The sequence below is a fragment of the Astatotilapia calliptera genome, chromosome 6, assembly GCF_964374335.1.
Source record: "Astatotilapia calliptera chromosome 6, fAstCal68.1, whole genome shotgun sequence".
NCBI classification, from domain to species: domain Eukaryota; kingdom Metazoa; phylum Chordata; class Actinopteri; order Cichliformes; family Cichlidae; genus Astatotilapia; species Astatotilapia calliptera.
In genome coordinates this window covers 30,494,449-30,510,091 of record NC_137427.1, presented here as the reverse complement: position 1 = coordinate 30,510,091, position 15,643 = coordinate 30,494,449, and the positions used below count along the sequence as shown (strand labels likewise).

Sequence of the window (15,643 nt, the reverse complement as noted above, 5' to 3'; positions counted from 1 at the left end):
GACAAACATGGCCTTAAAAAGGGAGATTCATTCATTTCCTCAGAGTGGTCACATGACCGGAGCAGCGCATTCTTCCCCCCATGTGACTCTCTCCAATATCTCCTTATATGGACGTCATCCAAAGGAACTCTTAAAGGGATGGTGGTGCCCTGGGTCTATACTTGGTGTGTGTGCGTGTGTGTGTGTGTGTGTGTGTGTGTGTGTGTGTGTGTGTGTGTGTGTGTGTGTGTGTGTGTGTGTTTAGCGTCAATTCAAAGCAGGATAATGCTGAGCGGAAAAGCCAGTTCTCTGATCACCTGATTGCCTACCTACACCTAGCTGTGTGTGTGTGTGTGTGTGTGTGTGTGTGTGTGTGTGTGTGTGTGTGTGTGTGTGTGGTCACTTCCTCCATCTGTAGAAGTGAGGCACTTTAAAAGCTTGCTTCCTGTGCCTTTTGGTGATCCAGCTCCCATATATCCTTATTAGGAACACACAGGGCCTGTGAGAATTCCGAGTGTAAGTTTATGAGGCTTTGTCCGGTGCCCTTATTGAGTTAAAGCCCATCCAGCCACCTAATCTCTGGTCAACTTATAAAATGAGCCTTGGAGGAGGATTTTCATTATAAAAATTTAAAAAAAAAAATCAACAAAGAATTGAAATAGTTTCAGGCCAGAGGCAAACAATGGTGTGTGAAATACCTGCCTGTGTGTAGGCTGTATGCATACCAGAAGTGAATCATGTTCCTGAGTAATCAATCCAGGCCTAATTGTTTTTATTTTGACACCTAATATAAGTATGTTCTGAAAATAACACGCCTGTTTATCACACGTCATTCACAAGATTAGCCCCGTAAACTCAATTGCACAATTCCTGCGAGGTGATGAAAAGGTAAGACATTTACAGTCTCAGTTTTCAGTTTTATTTGTCATATGCAAGTTAGCACAGGGTCAACATTGCAATGAAATGTATTTGACGAGCAGAAGACAGTCACTCAGCAGACTGGTACAGTAAAAAATAGTAAAGAGCAAAATATTAATAAAATATAGTAAAAGAAAAAAGATTTAACAGTTAACAGACTATATATATATATATATATATATATATATATATATATATATATATATATATATATATATATATATATATATATATATATATATATATATATATAGTCTCGTTACAGTCATGCCCTAAACATTACCGCAATTCAGCCTGGATACATGCATTACTGTCAGTCTGCACTGTGTGCGTTTGTGTTTGTGTGACGCTGGTGTGCCGGGGCAGAAGAGCCAGGTAGAGGGTTAACCGTGCTGTCAGTGACCCTGAGATTAAACACCATCCCCAGTCCTGTCACCACAAACAAGCATCCTGCAAACAAATGGGAAATGGAATGGTGAAATCCTCTTCTGAAGCATTCCCTGACCCCGTGAATAAAATTAAGAGCACTCATTCATGGGTATATTATATCACTGAGGCTATAATCAGGATGATCCTGGCACCGTCACAATGTAGAGGATGTAAAAACGACGTAACTATAGGCTGGATTAATTCAGTCTATTAAAGTAATAACTAATACATGCTCAGGGACCATTCAGTGCTTTGCAGCAGGGGTTGTGGGATTTGTCATCCACTAGTCTGTATCCCACTTATGTATTATTATCACATTATGGCAGACAGTTTTAAAAAATCAGCAGGTTTACTGAACACTGAACGACCCCGGATTGATAACTTTTAGGGAGGTATATGGGTTCGTTTAGTGGGACTTGTCCCCCCACTGCTATGTCAGAGCGCACAAACCATGATCTGCATGCGCCACACCCAGTGGATGGAGCCGAACCAATCAGCGGGCGCCGTGCGGAAAGTTCTCCTTTTATGGAGAGGGGCTGCAGCACGAGCCCTCATAAAAATCCTCCACTTTATTGGCCTTCATTGCAGTCAAGTTCAGACACTACATCCTACCGGAGTGTAGCGCTCAGTCACAGTTCTCATACACCGAAAACCCTCCCTCACACAGGTAAGACAACTGCGGAATGTCGGTGGAAGTTTCTTCCTCACATTTTAACGCTTTAATGTAACATTTTGAACAGCGAGTGTTTTCTTTTTTATATATATATCACTCCTTAGCTTACGAACCAAGTCGTTTTCTCATTTCAAGCTGAAGCCACTTGCTAGGCTTTACAGTGTTCCTATTATTTTGACCGCCACAGTTTTAACCATGTAACGGTTCGGTTTAGAAATGTGGTGACATGTTGCCGCTTATGTTTAAGTGGGTGTGAAATAACCTTGCCACTCGATGCTGTCATCACTTTGTAGTCCGACAAATCAAGACTACGTGTTAAAGGAAAAAAGCTTGACCTTCTCGCTTACATGTAAGCATCCACTGTGGCAGGTCTGCAGCTCTGGTGTCTCCGGTTTCAAACATTCAAACACCAGACCAGGCAAATGCAGATTGGATGGATTAGGCTTATAGAGACTTTACTAATTTTGTAAGTAGAGCTTCTGAAATTAAAGGTTTTTGCTGTGTCACTGCAGCTATCAGTTAATGTGCAAATCCTGGTGCGTCTGCTTCAAATAAATGTGCGAAGTTGGCTTTTTGTTCGTGTAACCTTGCAAATGCGTCAGTCACGACGTTCAGATATATCAGATTTAACTGTGATTTGTAGAAGTTCGTTCAGCTGCTAAAGGGTTTTCTGTGTGGTTAACGGTTGTGGTGAGCTCGGTGAAGGGAGTGGTCGCCTGTCGGTGTCATTTGAGGTTTAGCGACACGCGGGGCGGCTTCCGGGCCGGTCTACAGCAGTCTCTAAGCTGCATTCACTTTTGCCTTATATGGCCATGGCCAGCCCGAGTGAGAAACTGCCTTTGTTTCTCAGCTCTGGATTAGGACTCAACCTTGCGCCACTGCGACATCCAGCGTCCGTTCTCAATAACTGCAAGACTTCATCCAGGCTGTCTGCCAGATGTATCGCACACTGCTGCTGAACATTAGGATTAAAAATCCTTTCCTCCTGTTACTACTTCATACAGAAAATGGAAGACGAAATTGCCGCCCTCGTTGTTGACAACGGATCTGGAATGTGCAAAGCTGGCTTTGCAGGAGATGATGCTCCACGTGCTGTGTTCCCCTCCATTGTTGGACGCCCCAGGCATCAGGTACATATTCCTTAATAAACCTCACATGCCTTGTAACCTTTTCATAACTGCTGACCTTTTCATAATCGCACTGCTCTTTGCATTCCTAGGGTGTAATGGTTGGTATGGGCCAGAAAGACAGCTATGTTGGTGACGAGGCACAGAGCAAAAGAGGAATCCTGACCCTCAAGTACCCCATTGAGCACGGAATTGTCACCAACTGGGATGACATGGAGAAGATCTGGCATCACACCTTCTACAATGAGCTGAGAGTTGCCCCTGAGGAGCATCCAGTCTTGCTCACAGAGGCCCCCCTGAACCCCAAGGCCAACAGGGAAAAGATGACGCAGGTAACAAGAGCTGACACCTTGACGAACTTCCCCCTAAGTCAGGAAACTGTTGAGCTGCAGTGCCCAACAACAGGAAACTATGTTGCCACTCGGGTGTTTCTTCCCCTGCTCAATCTGTCTTTCCTCATCCTCCTTCAACCCTCCAGGTTTCCTCTGCCCTCGACTGATCTTTTCAGCTCTGCAGATGCTTCAGGTTTCTATCTCTGCACTGTGATGCATCAGGAATGAGCTGCAGCATGGGCACTGCTGTTTATAAATTAGACTGAGACTTGTGTTTAACTACACGGGTGTCTGCATGAAGCAATGGATGATAATAGAGCAGTTTGCTGCACTTTAACTTTTAGAGTCAGTGTAACAAAGCAGTTTTCTATTGTAGTTGGCATAATACTCAACCCAGTGTGCTGTTCTTTCTGTACAATTGAACTAACACAGAAACTTATTTCAGAGTACTTTGGCTTTTAGTTTCACTGATCATCTCTTTTCTCCTGCTCTCCTTGCAGATCATGTTTGAGACCTTCAACACTCCTGCCATGTATGTGGCCATCCAGGCAGTGCTGTCCCTGTACGCCTCTGGTCGTACCACTGGTATTGTCATGGACTCAGGTGATGGTGTGACCCACACTGTGCCCATCTATGAAGGCTACGCTCTGCCCCATGCCATCCTCAGGTTGGACCTGGCTGGCAGGGACCTCACAGACTACCTCATGAAAATCCTGACTGAGAGGGGCTACAGCTTCACTACCACAGGTGAGCATGAGGATGGTTTTTGAGACATGATGTGAGGCTTTCAGGGTTTTCTTATCTTAACTGTAATGTTTTCTTGTCTCACAGCTGAGCGTGAGATTGTGCGTGACATCAAGGAGAAGCTGTGCTATGTTGCCCTGGACTTTGAGCAGGAGATGGGAACTGCTGCCTCCTCTTCATCCCTGGAGAAGAGCTATGAGCTGCCTGATGGACAGGTCATCACTATTGGGAATGAGAGGTTCCGTTGCCCAGAGGCTCTCTTCCAGCCCTCATTCCTTGGTAAGCAGCATCAGCTTTAAGACAGACTTCTGTGATTTGTAAAAAGTAGTCCTTTGCAAGGCTAACCTTAACCCCAAACTTTCCAACTCTCCACAGGTATGGAGTCTTGTGGTATCCATGAAACTACCTTTAACAGCATCATGAAGTGTGACGTTGACATCCGTAAGGACCTGTACGCCAACACTGTGCTGTCTGGAGGTACCACCATGTACCCTGGCATTGCTGACCGCATGCAGAAGGAGATCACTTCACTGGCACCCACCACCATGAAGATCAAGGTAAAATTCTTGTTCTGTCTGTTTTATTATAAGTTTATAATAAATGGACTGTATTCATTGCTGACAACTCTACTTCTGCCCTTGCAGATTATTGCTCCCCCAGAGAGGAAGTACTCTGTATGGATTGGAGGCTCCATCCTGGCTTCTCTGTCCACCTTCCAGCAGATGTGGATCAGCAAGCAGGAGTACGATGAGTCCGGCCCCAGCATCGTCCACAGAAAGTGCTTCTAAACAGACTGTCCCCACCCCCACCAAAACACACTGCTACAAACCCAAACTAGCTCAGCATACATGCCTACACCACCACACTGGTGTATGCTGAGCCTACACCTCTTCCATTTTCCCTCATCACTCTGGCTATGGCACCATGCCCCCTGATGGGGAGAAACTCTGCAGGAAGTACGGAGCATCCCAGGCGGTGTGAATGTGTGAGAAACATGATATCCATTGTCGTGTTTGTGTAGGTCATTCCAGTTGTCTTTGTTCACCACCTTATTTGCCTCTATGAAGGTTTATTCTCTGGTGGGCTCGCTGCCCATCAGAACTGTAGTATTGCTTAATATGTAAATTATGTAATCTGAAACTTGTTTTGTTTTTGTACTTTCAGCCTTAAATGATACTTGGTCCAGTTTGTTTTTGTCATCATGCAAAAGACAAGGCTTGTACCTTGTATTGAGGTGTATGAAGGTTTGTGCATAGGGCTTTAAGCCTCTGGTGTACACAACAACCCAATAAAGCGCACATGTCTGACTCAAGTCTGATTTTGTCTTTATGTTGAATGCATCAAAGTAACCTATTCATCATTTGGCCTCAAACTGCACTCTGGGAAAGTTGTTTCAGCTTATGTAAGACTTAGTAAAATGCATCTGGAAGAGACAGAGGCTTTGCTGGTATAAATGGCAAAAGTCAAGAAGTGTGACACCTGGAAGTTAAACCATAGTGGATAGTAGGTTCAGTTTGCACATTAAAATTTAATAAAAGATGAACTCTGCACCCTTAATTTCAGGGGCAACACTTGTGACTTCAGTGTCATAAATGTAGTTGTGTGCTGTAACAATAAGCTACACCTGTCTCATGTTAATCTTGGCAAAAATATGACTGAAACAATAGTGTCTTAAATGACAAATCCAAGAACCAAAGCCTGCTTTTGTCTTAACACTTCAGCTTGCAGCTCGTAGGAAGGACTTGGGGGGTCATGTGAGGAAAGGAATCAAGGATGTCTAAATTAAGAAATGGGATAAGCATTTGGCGTGAATGGCATTGATGGCTGGAGCCCATTTGGCTACTGTTTGCATGTCAGTATAAGGTGCTGCACATGCAACAAACACTGATGCATCAAAGCCTCCATCCAAACACTGTATTATGTGAATTCTGTAGATTCTTTTCTCAAGATTTTTCTTTAATCAGTTTAAAAAAAAAAAGAATTTAACACACATTTCAGTCTGACTGCTGTCAAGAGTTAAACAGCAAATTTTACAGTCATCAGCCTTCATGGCAGGCTAAATACTGAAGATGGATTTTGAGGAGTATAACTTTACTACAAAAATTTTCTTTATAGTGCCATCATGTGAATAACTGATTATGGGAAACAATAATCAGCTTTTTTTACATTAATGACTTTAGAAAATATATAAGATGTTATATAGTTCTATACATTAGGAAATATAAAGACTGCTGCACTGAAACTTTACTATCTTTCTGTTTAACACTAAAGCTGGCATACATTTGTCTTACCAATACTTTAGATTTGTGAATATTCAATAAATCCTGCATAACTCTCTTATCAGTCTGCATGCCAAAGTCAGGAGTGCAGGAGAAGTAATATGTGAGGGTGGGGCATGTATGAAAACAGGACTGGTGACTTGTGATTTGTGACTGGTTTAGCATATGAGACTTTTGAATTCTCCCTCAGACTGTCTTCTCGAGAGGCTTTTGATTCAGTGGAACCAGCTATTCCTCTCATAAACAGTTCCCTTACATCTGGTTGTATTCCAGCTGCCTTTAAACATGCTGTTGTGCAGCCTCTTATTAAAAAGAAGAACCTGGACCCTGCTGTTTTTTCTAACTACAGACCTATTTCTAAATTACCATTTCTGTCTAAGGTCCTTGGAAAAAAATGTTTTTAAGCAAACAGAGTATGTGGGAAAAGTTTCAGTCAGTGTCAGGTCACATTACAGAGATGGCTTTTTTGAGAGTTCTTAATGATCTGCTTTTAACTGCTGACTCTGGCAGCCCTGCCATTTTAGTTCTTCTAAACCTGTTTGCTGCCTTTGATACTGTGGACAGCAAGATCCTGCTGTCTCGTCTGGTATATGTTACCTCTAGGGCAGTGGTGGGCAACTCCAGGCCTTGAGGGCCGGTGTCCTGCAGGTTTTAGATCTCACCCTGGGTCAACACACCTGAATCAAATGATTAGTTCATTACCAGGCCTCTGGAGAACTTCATGACATGTTGAGGAGGTCATTTAGCCATTTAAATCAGCTGTGTTGGATCAAGGACAAATCTAAAACCTGAAGGACACTGGCCCTGATTCACTGTAGTGACCCCTAAAGGGAGCAGCCAGCAAAAGAAGACAGCTCTGTTATCGCCCTGTATATTTTTTTTTATATCTATCTAATAGCATCTATAAAAAAAATACAAAACTTTATTTAATAACTTTTACAAAATAATTTGTATTTTATTGTGTAAATTGAACCAGCAGGAAGTGTGTCCGTCGCAAAAAGATGTCCGACACGTGCGACAGCATATATCGTCCGTGCAGCTAACGGTAACACAAACGTTCAGCCGCCTGTGGTTTCACGCAGCAGATTCACGGAACATGAAGCTCCAGCTGGGTGGATGAGCCTTTTTTAAAAACATGAGTGGGGATGTGTGCGGAGTTTCAGACGGCATGGATTACCAGATTTTACAGGTTGGTGAAGACGGCGTTCACAGTTAGTTAGCGGTGCTGCTGAGCAGGTCAGCTCAAAGTAACGTTAGCGACAAAATGTTAACGCCGGTCAGGTAAGGTTATGCTCCAAACACTTTACACAATTATTTTTTTAATCCCGAGTTTGGTTTACCGGCGTCGGCAGTGTGCTGGAAATAAGTGCGTTTTGGTGTGTGCGCGTGTGGGTTTGTTTGTTTTGTTTTATCGAGAAAACCTGCTAAGCTCAAACGCCCTGGTACTAAAACCATTAAAAGGTTGTATTGTCCCGAAGTGGTATTATCAAATAAAAAAATAACCTGGAGCACAGGGACCACTATTGCCATTTTCTATTAAAAATGTTTCATTTTTATTTTGTTTCTGCTAAATAATGCTTCAGCTATAGTGGGGGTCATACTTCATGAATAAAGATAAACCATGGAGAAATGATTGTTTCTGATCGAGTAAATTGAATACTTAACACATACCTGATATTAATGTTTAAAAAAACAAAAACGTACAAAAATGACAATAAAACAGGACACATTAAAAGGAGAGCTGTACAACAGCTACATAAAATAATACTGTCATGGTATAAATTATATTGTCAATTAAATTCCTCTAGAAGGAATTTAATTGACTAATTTTCTAATATTCTCCAAATGGCCTAAAAGCGCCTGTCACTGACACTGTGTGCTGTCTGGTTCAGGCTGTGTGCGATGAGGATACCTTGTCTTCTTCGTCCGTGGGGATGTCAGATTTGTCTGATGAAATCCTGCTATGCATCCTGCGCCATATTCCAGTGTGTGACCTGCTGCTGAATGTGGCAAATGTCTGCCAGAAGCTTAACACGCTGTGCCATGACAAGACCCTGCTCACACATGTCAGCCTGTCTGAGGATTATTGGGTAACTTACTGCAAAATTCAAGTTCATGTATGTGTACAACTTTCCATGTATTTAAAAAAAGAAAATGCCTCTGTAACAGCAAGTTGTATTCTAATGAAACATTAAATAGACTCTGTTCTTTATTTCTCTCCAGGCTGATGACGCATTGGTTCGACGCATACTAAAGCAGCTGGCCAATCATGTGCAGTCTCTGAGCCTGAATGGCTGCTACTGGCTATCTGGCTCCACCATGGAGCACATCGCACGCTGCAGAGGAGTGACGCACCTAGATGTCACCGGTTGTCGCATCACTTCACTTCGCCTGTCCCGTCTCCTCTCCTCCCTCGCTTTCCTCAAATCCCTCGCTTTTGACGTGGCACCAGGTTTCAACTCTGCTCAGCTCAGCTCAGAGGCAGTGGATGCACTGAGCCGCCTGTCAGAGCTTAGGCAGATGCTGTTGACACCAAGCTACGGTGTAGTGCCATGCTGTGCCCAACTCCGCAAGTAAGGATGTTGGCCCTGACCCAACTGTGTTTTTTGATCCCTTCCCTCCCTAAACCCCTTTCAAATGCTTAGGAGCGGCCCTCTTCAAAGTCTAGAAATATTTGGACAATGTCAGTTTTTATAGGTTTTGGCTCTCTGGACCACCATACTGCGTTTCCTTGAGGTTTTCTGCCAGTCCTTTAATCCAGCCACTCTCTGATAGGTTTACTTTGATTTTTCTTTGATCTGCTTAATTTTCATGACATAACGAGGGAACATGTCTAATTAAAAAATCTATAAATAGCCTATAAAATGGCTGTCATTTGTAAATTATGTGACAGCTGTGTCTTTGGCTTAAAAAACAAAAATGTATGATATTTAAATGATACAGTGTTGTGTGCATTTGCTTGTCGTTGCACCGTAGGCTGATGTTGCAGTTTGACATCCCAGATGTGACCAAAGAGGGTGTCGGCGTTTGCTGTCAGTTAATGGTCGGTCAGAGCAGCGTGCCACATTACAAACAGCTTGAGGAGTTCACTGCCAGGCTGGCTCCAGGAGAGGTGAGTGTGTTGGGGCTTATGTCCATGAAACCTGTTCCTATATGGGCTTTAATTAACGCGCTTGTGTTGTCATGTTCTTAGGTAAACCAGACCCTGCTCCTCCTATACCTGGCAGTGTTCAGCGTTAACGTTCCGAAGCATCTCAGAGTTTTCCTTGTGTCCATCCCCGGCCCAAACCCGGCTCCCTGGCCTGCTGCTCCCTCAGTGGCTCAGAGCTTGGGTGAGCGGGGCGACCTGGTTGCCCTGCAGCTCCCTCGGTCATGGCTGGACTCTGCATCGCTCAAGCAAGCTCTGGAAGGAAACAGCCCCAAACACCTTAGCTTCAGCCGATGCCCGGCATTGTGGCCACAGGTGTTCCAGTCGCTGTTGAACAGTGGTGTAAGAGACGCCACGCAGCTGGTTAGTCTGAATCTGAGCGGGATCAACCACGTTCCTTACTCGGAGTGCAGGATTGTGGAAGATCAGCTGGCTGCTGGGACAATGAGCCAGCTGGCAGACAGCTGTTCCAACATTAAATACCTAAACTTGATGCACACACATTATCATCATGAAAACTCACCTGGGCTGGAAGGGGAAACCCACCTGTGTGCCAGCTTGGCCAAATTCAGACACCTGCTGTCTCTCACTCTCCCTGCCTGCGCCCTGTCAGACGGTTTAAATACAAATCACACGCAAATGCAGAACACTCATCTCTCTCCGCTTTTCCAGGGATTGAAGAAGGTTCCTCGTGTGGGCCTCCAGAATTACAAGCCTGCCTCAGAGTCCTCTGTGTCAGGGGACAGCACATCGGGGCTCGCTTTGCTGTTAGCTGGCTGCCTTTTTTTAGAGACCTTTGAGCTTATCGGTCCAGGCTTTGCTTCCACACTGCCTCGGCTTGAGCCGTGCACTCGTGCAAGCGTGGAGCCTCGTGGCATGTGCGCTTGGGCACGAGGAATTGGAGACGCACATTTGGCGGTGCTTGAGGCTTTGCCTCAATTGCGTCGCCTGACTCTGGCTGGTCTTCCTGGAGTTCTTAGGGGAACGGGACTGGTACAGCTGGCAAAGCAGTGCAGAGACCTGCGAGTATTATCCCTCGCCAATCTGGGTTCGCTGAAAACCATGAACTACACCGCTGCCTTGCTGGACACACTTAAACAGTGCACGCAGCTACAGGAGCTCAGGTAAGAAGATGACTTTGTGTTCGCTTTGTTTATATAATAGTATGAAGTATGCTCATAGTATGAAAATGTGCTTTAAAACTGTCTGATTTCATACACCTGAAGCAAGAACATTAACATCACTTAAATATTATTCGTATTTATCTTTTTTGCCCCCTATAGACTGTTAGGTTCATATATGCAAATGAGAGGATCTCATCTAAGAAGCACTAACCTGTATGACTGTCCAGCAGACAGTTGGCTCAGTTTTTTCTGTTAATTTGGAGAAAAAAAACATTAAGGAAATAAAATTTGCCCAACATTTTAAAGTTGACCAAATTGACCTGCCCTTGACTCTCTTCAATCAAAGCATTTAATGTTAATTACCTGTAAAGTGTAATTTGTGAATTATGTTTTGGTTTTGAGAGGCTTTTAAACAAATAGGATTTTCACTTTCCAGTTGTCCAATTGGTCTATATCAGGGGTGGGCAACTCCAGGCCTCAAGGGCCAGCGTCCTGCAGGTTTTAGATGTGTCCTTGATCCAAAACAGCTGATTCAAATGGCTAACTTGCCTCCTTAACATGTGTTGAATTTCTCCAGAGGTCTGGTAATGAACTAATCATTTGATTCAGGTGTGTTGACCCAGGGTGAGATCTAAAATCTGCAGGACACCGGCCCTCAAGGCCTGGAGTTCCCCACTCCTGCTCTTTATTTTACTCTGAACTGGGACAAATCTCAGACTGTTTCCTGGGCGCCTCCTGGGTGAGGTGTTCCGGGCATGTCCCACAAGGAGGAGGCCCCGGGGCAGACCCAGGACACGCTGGAGAGATTATTTCTCGGCTGGCCTGGGAACACCTTGGTGTTCCCCCGGATAAGCTAGAGGAGGTGGCTCGCGAGAGGGAGGTCTGGGCTTCTCTGCTTAGGCTGCTTCCCCTGCGACCCGGCCCCGGATAAAGCGGATGAAGATGGATGGATGCATAACTAACCACGTGCATCTGTTTCTTAGGTTGGAGCAGCCCTACCTGAATGCGAATGCGTCGTTCTTCGAGGCTTTGTCCTGCTGCTCCCGACTGCAGCGCGTCTGCCTTATTTCACGCTGTGGCACTTTTGACCCATCAGCCACAGAAACTTTCATGGAGCGGTGCTGCCATGTCGTCATGTGCCACATGTTCATGGGTGGCACCTTAGTGATGTGTCGCACGCTGCAGAAAGCTCTGCTGGACAGGTTGGTGACTGTGTTCATGTATTTAAAGCTAGGGGGCATATTCTGTCGAAAGTTTTACCTGTGGGGTCTTTTCACTCGTTTTGTGTATTTTCTGGCTTTTTTTTTCCTTCTTAAGGTTCTCAGCAGAGCGCCCGGCACTCAGTGTGGTCATCTATCCGTTACAACACGAAGACCTACCCTCAGTCATCAGAGATATCCCATTAACACTGCTGGACCGGATCACTTTGTTTCAGAGCCACGTGGCTCAACCACCACATTTATCACCATTGTGACCTCATCAGGATGCTTTAGTGTGATTGGTGCTCAGCAGTTGAGGTGCTCATCATTTTTTTTTTTTTTTTTTTTTTTTTTTCTCCCCTCCTCTTGCACGAAATAAAATCCACAAATGATGCTGAGACTGAATGTCATCAGCACCATCATTTCTGTTTGTGTGCTCCACGATTGTTTACATTTACACCGGTGATCATCTTTCCAAGGGAAATAGACTCACTCAGGCTCACGGTTCGTTCCAGGATGTTTCAGATGTACTGCGGCTCTGTGACGGTTGTGGCTTCTCTATCACAAATCATTACAGTTCCTTTAAAATGAAGTGCCAAAATGGATTTTAGGATGCATTTGTATTTTAAACTTTGTACCAAATATCATAATAAAGTCTGTGTAAATAATTTTTAATCCTTCCCTTGTGTGCTGCTCTTCCATTCATGGCAGGCTGTTATTTTTATTTATTTATTTATTTTTTGAAGTAACTATAGTGGAATAGCACTGGAGGTAACTTTTTTTTTTTTTGTGTGTGTGTGTTTCAGTGTACTCAGTTTGAGACAAAATAATATATTGACATCTCTTTCATTTCAATATTCTCTGAGAACATAAAATTGGGTGGAGATTTGATTTATTTGATAAGTTATCATATTCATACTCAATTACCTTTTTATAAAGTATATTTGGGATCCAGACTTTTTAACACCATGTACAAAGTTCAAAATGAATTGGAAAGAAGCAGAAAGTCAAAATGAATCATTTAATGTTCATGGAACCCCATTTACAGTTAATTACTGCCTGTAGTCTTTGACCTACAGAGCCATCAGCAGGAGCTCTACTCAGACCTTTATTAAAGCCACTTAAAGATGGAGCTTCCTGTGTGATATTGGGCTCGCCTACAGCAGTGATGACCTCAGAGAACATAATGTCATCACCCTGACAAGCTGTTTGAGCTGCATGAATATGAATCATGTCCTTCACCGTCAGTCTGACTCAAACAAAGCACACAGAAAGTGAGTGAGTAGCCATGGATACCCATCAGTCTGTGTGACTTGGTCAGGAACTATGACACACTAAAATGTACTGTAGGTAGGCTAGATGAGAAGAAAAAGACCGGTTGCCACCTCTCCTCGGTTACATTTTCAGGTTTCTTCCTGTTAAAAGGGAGTTTTTCCTTTTCACTGTTGAAAAATGCTTGCTCATGGAGGGTTGTATGATTGTTGGGGTTTTCTCTGTATTATTGTAGGGTCCATGGGACCATGATATACAGCACCTTTAGGGGACTGTTGTTCTAATTTGGAAAAATAGAAATAAAACTGAATTCAATTGAAAAAATGAAGATCTGTCCACATTCGCATATCTGTAAACTCCAGCAGCTGCAAAATCTTTCCAAACTTCTTGCTGTCTGTGATTTCAGTCAGAGTCTCAAAAACACTCCGAACACTGCCGAAGCTGTCTCTCGTACACTGGGGTTGTAGATTTCTGATTTTTCTGATCAGCCACAGCAGCGAGTGCCATGCTGGCCTTTTAATGATAAAGACTTGAAGAAGAGAGAGAATTTTTATTTTCTTCAAAGGCAGCTTCAGGGTGCCATAAAGGCAGATTATTTTCACCAAGAGTACTTGACTTTTGTTGGTTTTGGGTAATTTGCATGATTAAAAATTAAGATCCAAATATATGTATCTACAGGGATTGTAACAGGAAACAGGTGCACTTCTTTCCACATCACAATTCAGTGCTTTGTCTCAAAATAACAGCAAAATGCAGAACTTAGAAAAACCCCCAAAATACTTAGTTCCTTAATTTCAAATAAAAGCTAGCATTGATTATTCATACATTTTTTGCACTTTTTATCCACTTTAAAGTTTACTGTGCTTAGTGTCGACGTGGGACACTTTTCAAACTTTGTTGTGCTATTGTACTAACTATGACTGTGCAATGACAATAAAGAGTTCACAGTGATGGAAACATTCCTCAGAGATTTTGGTCCATGTGGACATGACAGCATCATACAGTTGCTGCAGATTATTCAGCTGCACATCCATGATGTGACTCTCCCGTTTTACCACCATGCTAAAGGTGCTGTACTTGATTGCTATCTGGTGACTGTGGACTCATTTTAAGTCCAACTCACCTTTAACTTAACTCTAAATCTTCAAGAAATCACTTTCATGACCTGAGCTTTGTTACATGGTGTGTTATCCTACTGGAAGCAGCCATAAAAAGATGGGTAAAGCCTAGTCCCAAAGGGAAAAACAATGTCAGCCACAATACTCAGATAGGCTGTGTTAAAGTGATGCTCAGTTGATGCTAAGGGGCCCTAAGTTTGCCAAAAAATACTCACCCACACTTTTACACCATCACTACCAGTCCGAACTGTTATAACTAAACATATCTGTTTATGCCAAATTGTGAACCTACAATCTGAATGTCACAGCAGAAATCAAGACTCCTCCGCTCGGAAAATGTTTTTGTAATCTTCTCTCGTGCAGTGTTGGTGAGCCTGTGCGAACTGTAGCCTCGGTTTCCTGTTCTTAGCGCACAGAAGTAGCACCTGGTGTGATTCTGCATACCTTGGTTGTAACGACTGGTTATTTGAATCACTGTTGCCTTTGTATCAGCTTCATTCTCCTCTGCCGCTCACAGAATATTTTCTCTTTTTCAGACCATTCAGTGTAATAAAAAGAGATGATCGTGTGGGAAAAGCCAAGTTAATCAACAGTTTCTGAAACACTCAAACTATCCCACCTGCCACACTGGAAGTCATGTAATGCTCGGTTTGACCATCAGCTGGTCATCTTGACCACGTCTACATCCCTAAATGCACTGAGTTCCTGTCATGTGATTGGCTGGTTAAGTATATGCGTTAACAAGCTTTAGCCTATTGAACTGAACTTGGAGCCCTCTGCTGAAATAATACCATAGTGTGACATGCTGCTGTAGCTTTCCTTGCAAGGGTAATAATGCTGACTAAACTATCCTGCCTATTCACTTGAGGGTTTATTACCTGTTTCATTTAAGCCTTGCTTGACCCCACCTGACCCGCCACTTAGATATTAACTAGAACATTTTCCTGGATGTTTAGTAAATAGAAAGATGTGGCTTTAGCCTTCACCTCATTTCACCCCATTCAAAAGACGGAAAATGTACTTTCATAGCCAGCAGGGGGCGATATCAATCTATCTAAAGATTATGTGAAGCCTAAACACCACACAGGCGTACTAACATATTGTCGATGTAGTCGATCGAAGTACGCCATCCTTAATTAACTAGACTGGTATTTTTCAACAATTTATGTAAACCGTTAATAGAAATATACTTTTAATTAAATTAAATTAAATTTGTTAATTTACTCCAACGATCTAAAAAATAATCCCCCAAAAAGACGCTCATAATTATATTTGTATATCTACTATTAAGGTCTGGGCAA

General features: G+C 43.2%; 2 protein-coding genes across 2 annotated transcripts; both read left to right on the top strand.

Annotated features, from left to right (window-relative positions):
- The first annotated feature begins 1,840 nt into the window (after positions 1-1,840).
- On the top strand, positions 1,841-5,514 carry LOC113024469 (actin, cytoplasmic 2). The gene is made up of 7 exons (XM_026171592.2): positions 1,841-1,993; positions 3,004-3,129; positions 3,219-3,458; positions 3,959-4,205; positions 4,290-4,481; positions 4,578-4,759; positions 4,847-5,514. The coding sequence occupies exons 2-7, from the start codon at positions 3,007-3,009 to the stop codon at positions 4,988-4,990; spliced, it is 1,128 nt and encodes a 375-aa protein (XP_026027377.2). The 5' UTR covers positions 1,841-1,993; positions 3,004-3,006; the 3' UTR covers positions 4,991-5,514.
- A 1,746-nt stretch (positions 5,515-7,260) lies between these two features.
- Positions 7,261-12,627, top strand: fbxl18 (F-box and leucine-rich repeat protein 18). Its single transcript, XM_026171587.2, has 8 exons — positions 7,261-7,350; positions 7,458-7,670; positions 8,374-8,571; positions 8,705-9,054; positions 9,458-9,593; positions 9,675-10,753; positions 11,737-11,955; positions 12,071-12,627. Exons 2-8 carry the CDS (start codon positions 7,617-7,619, stop codon positions 12,225-12,227), a joined length of 2,193 nt encoding a protein of 730 aa, XP_026027372.1. The 5' UTR covers positions 7,261-7,350; positions 7,458-7,616; the 3' UTR covers positions 12,228-12,627.
- The last annotated feature ends 3,016 nt before the right edge of the window (positions 12,628-15,643 follow it).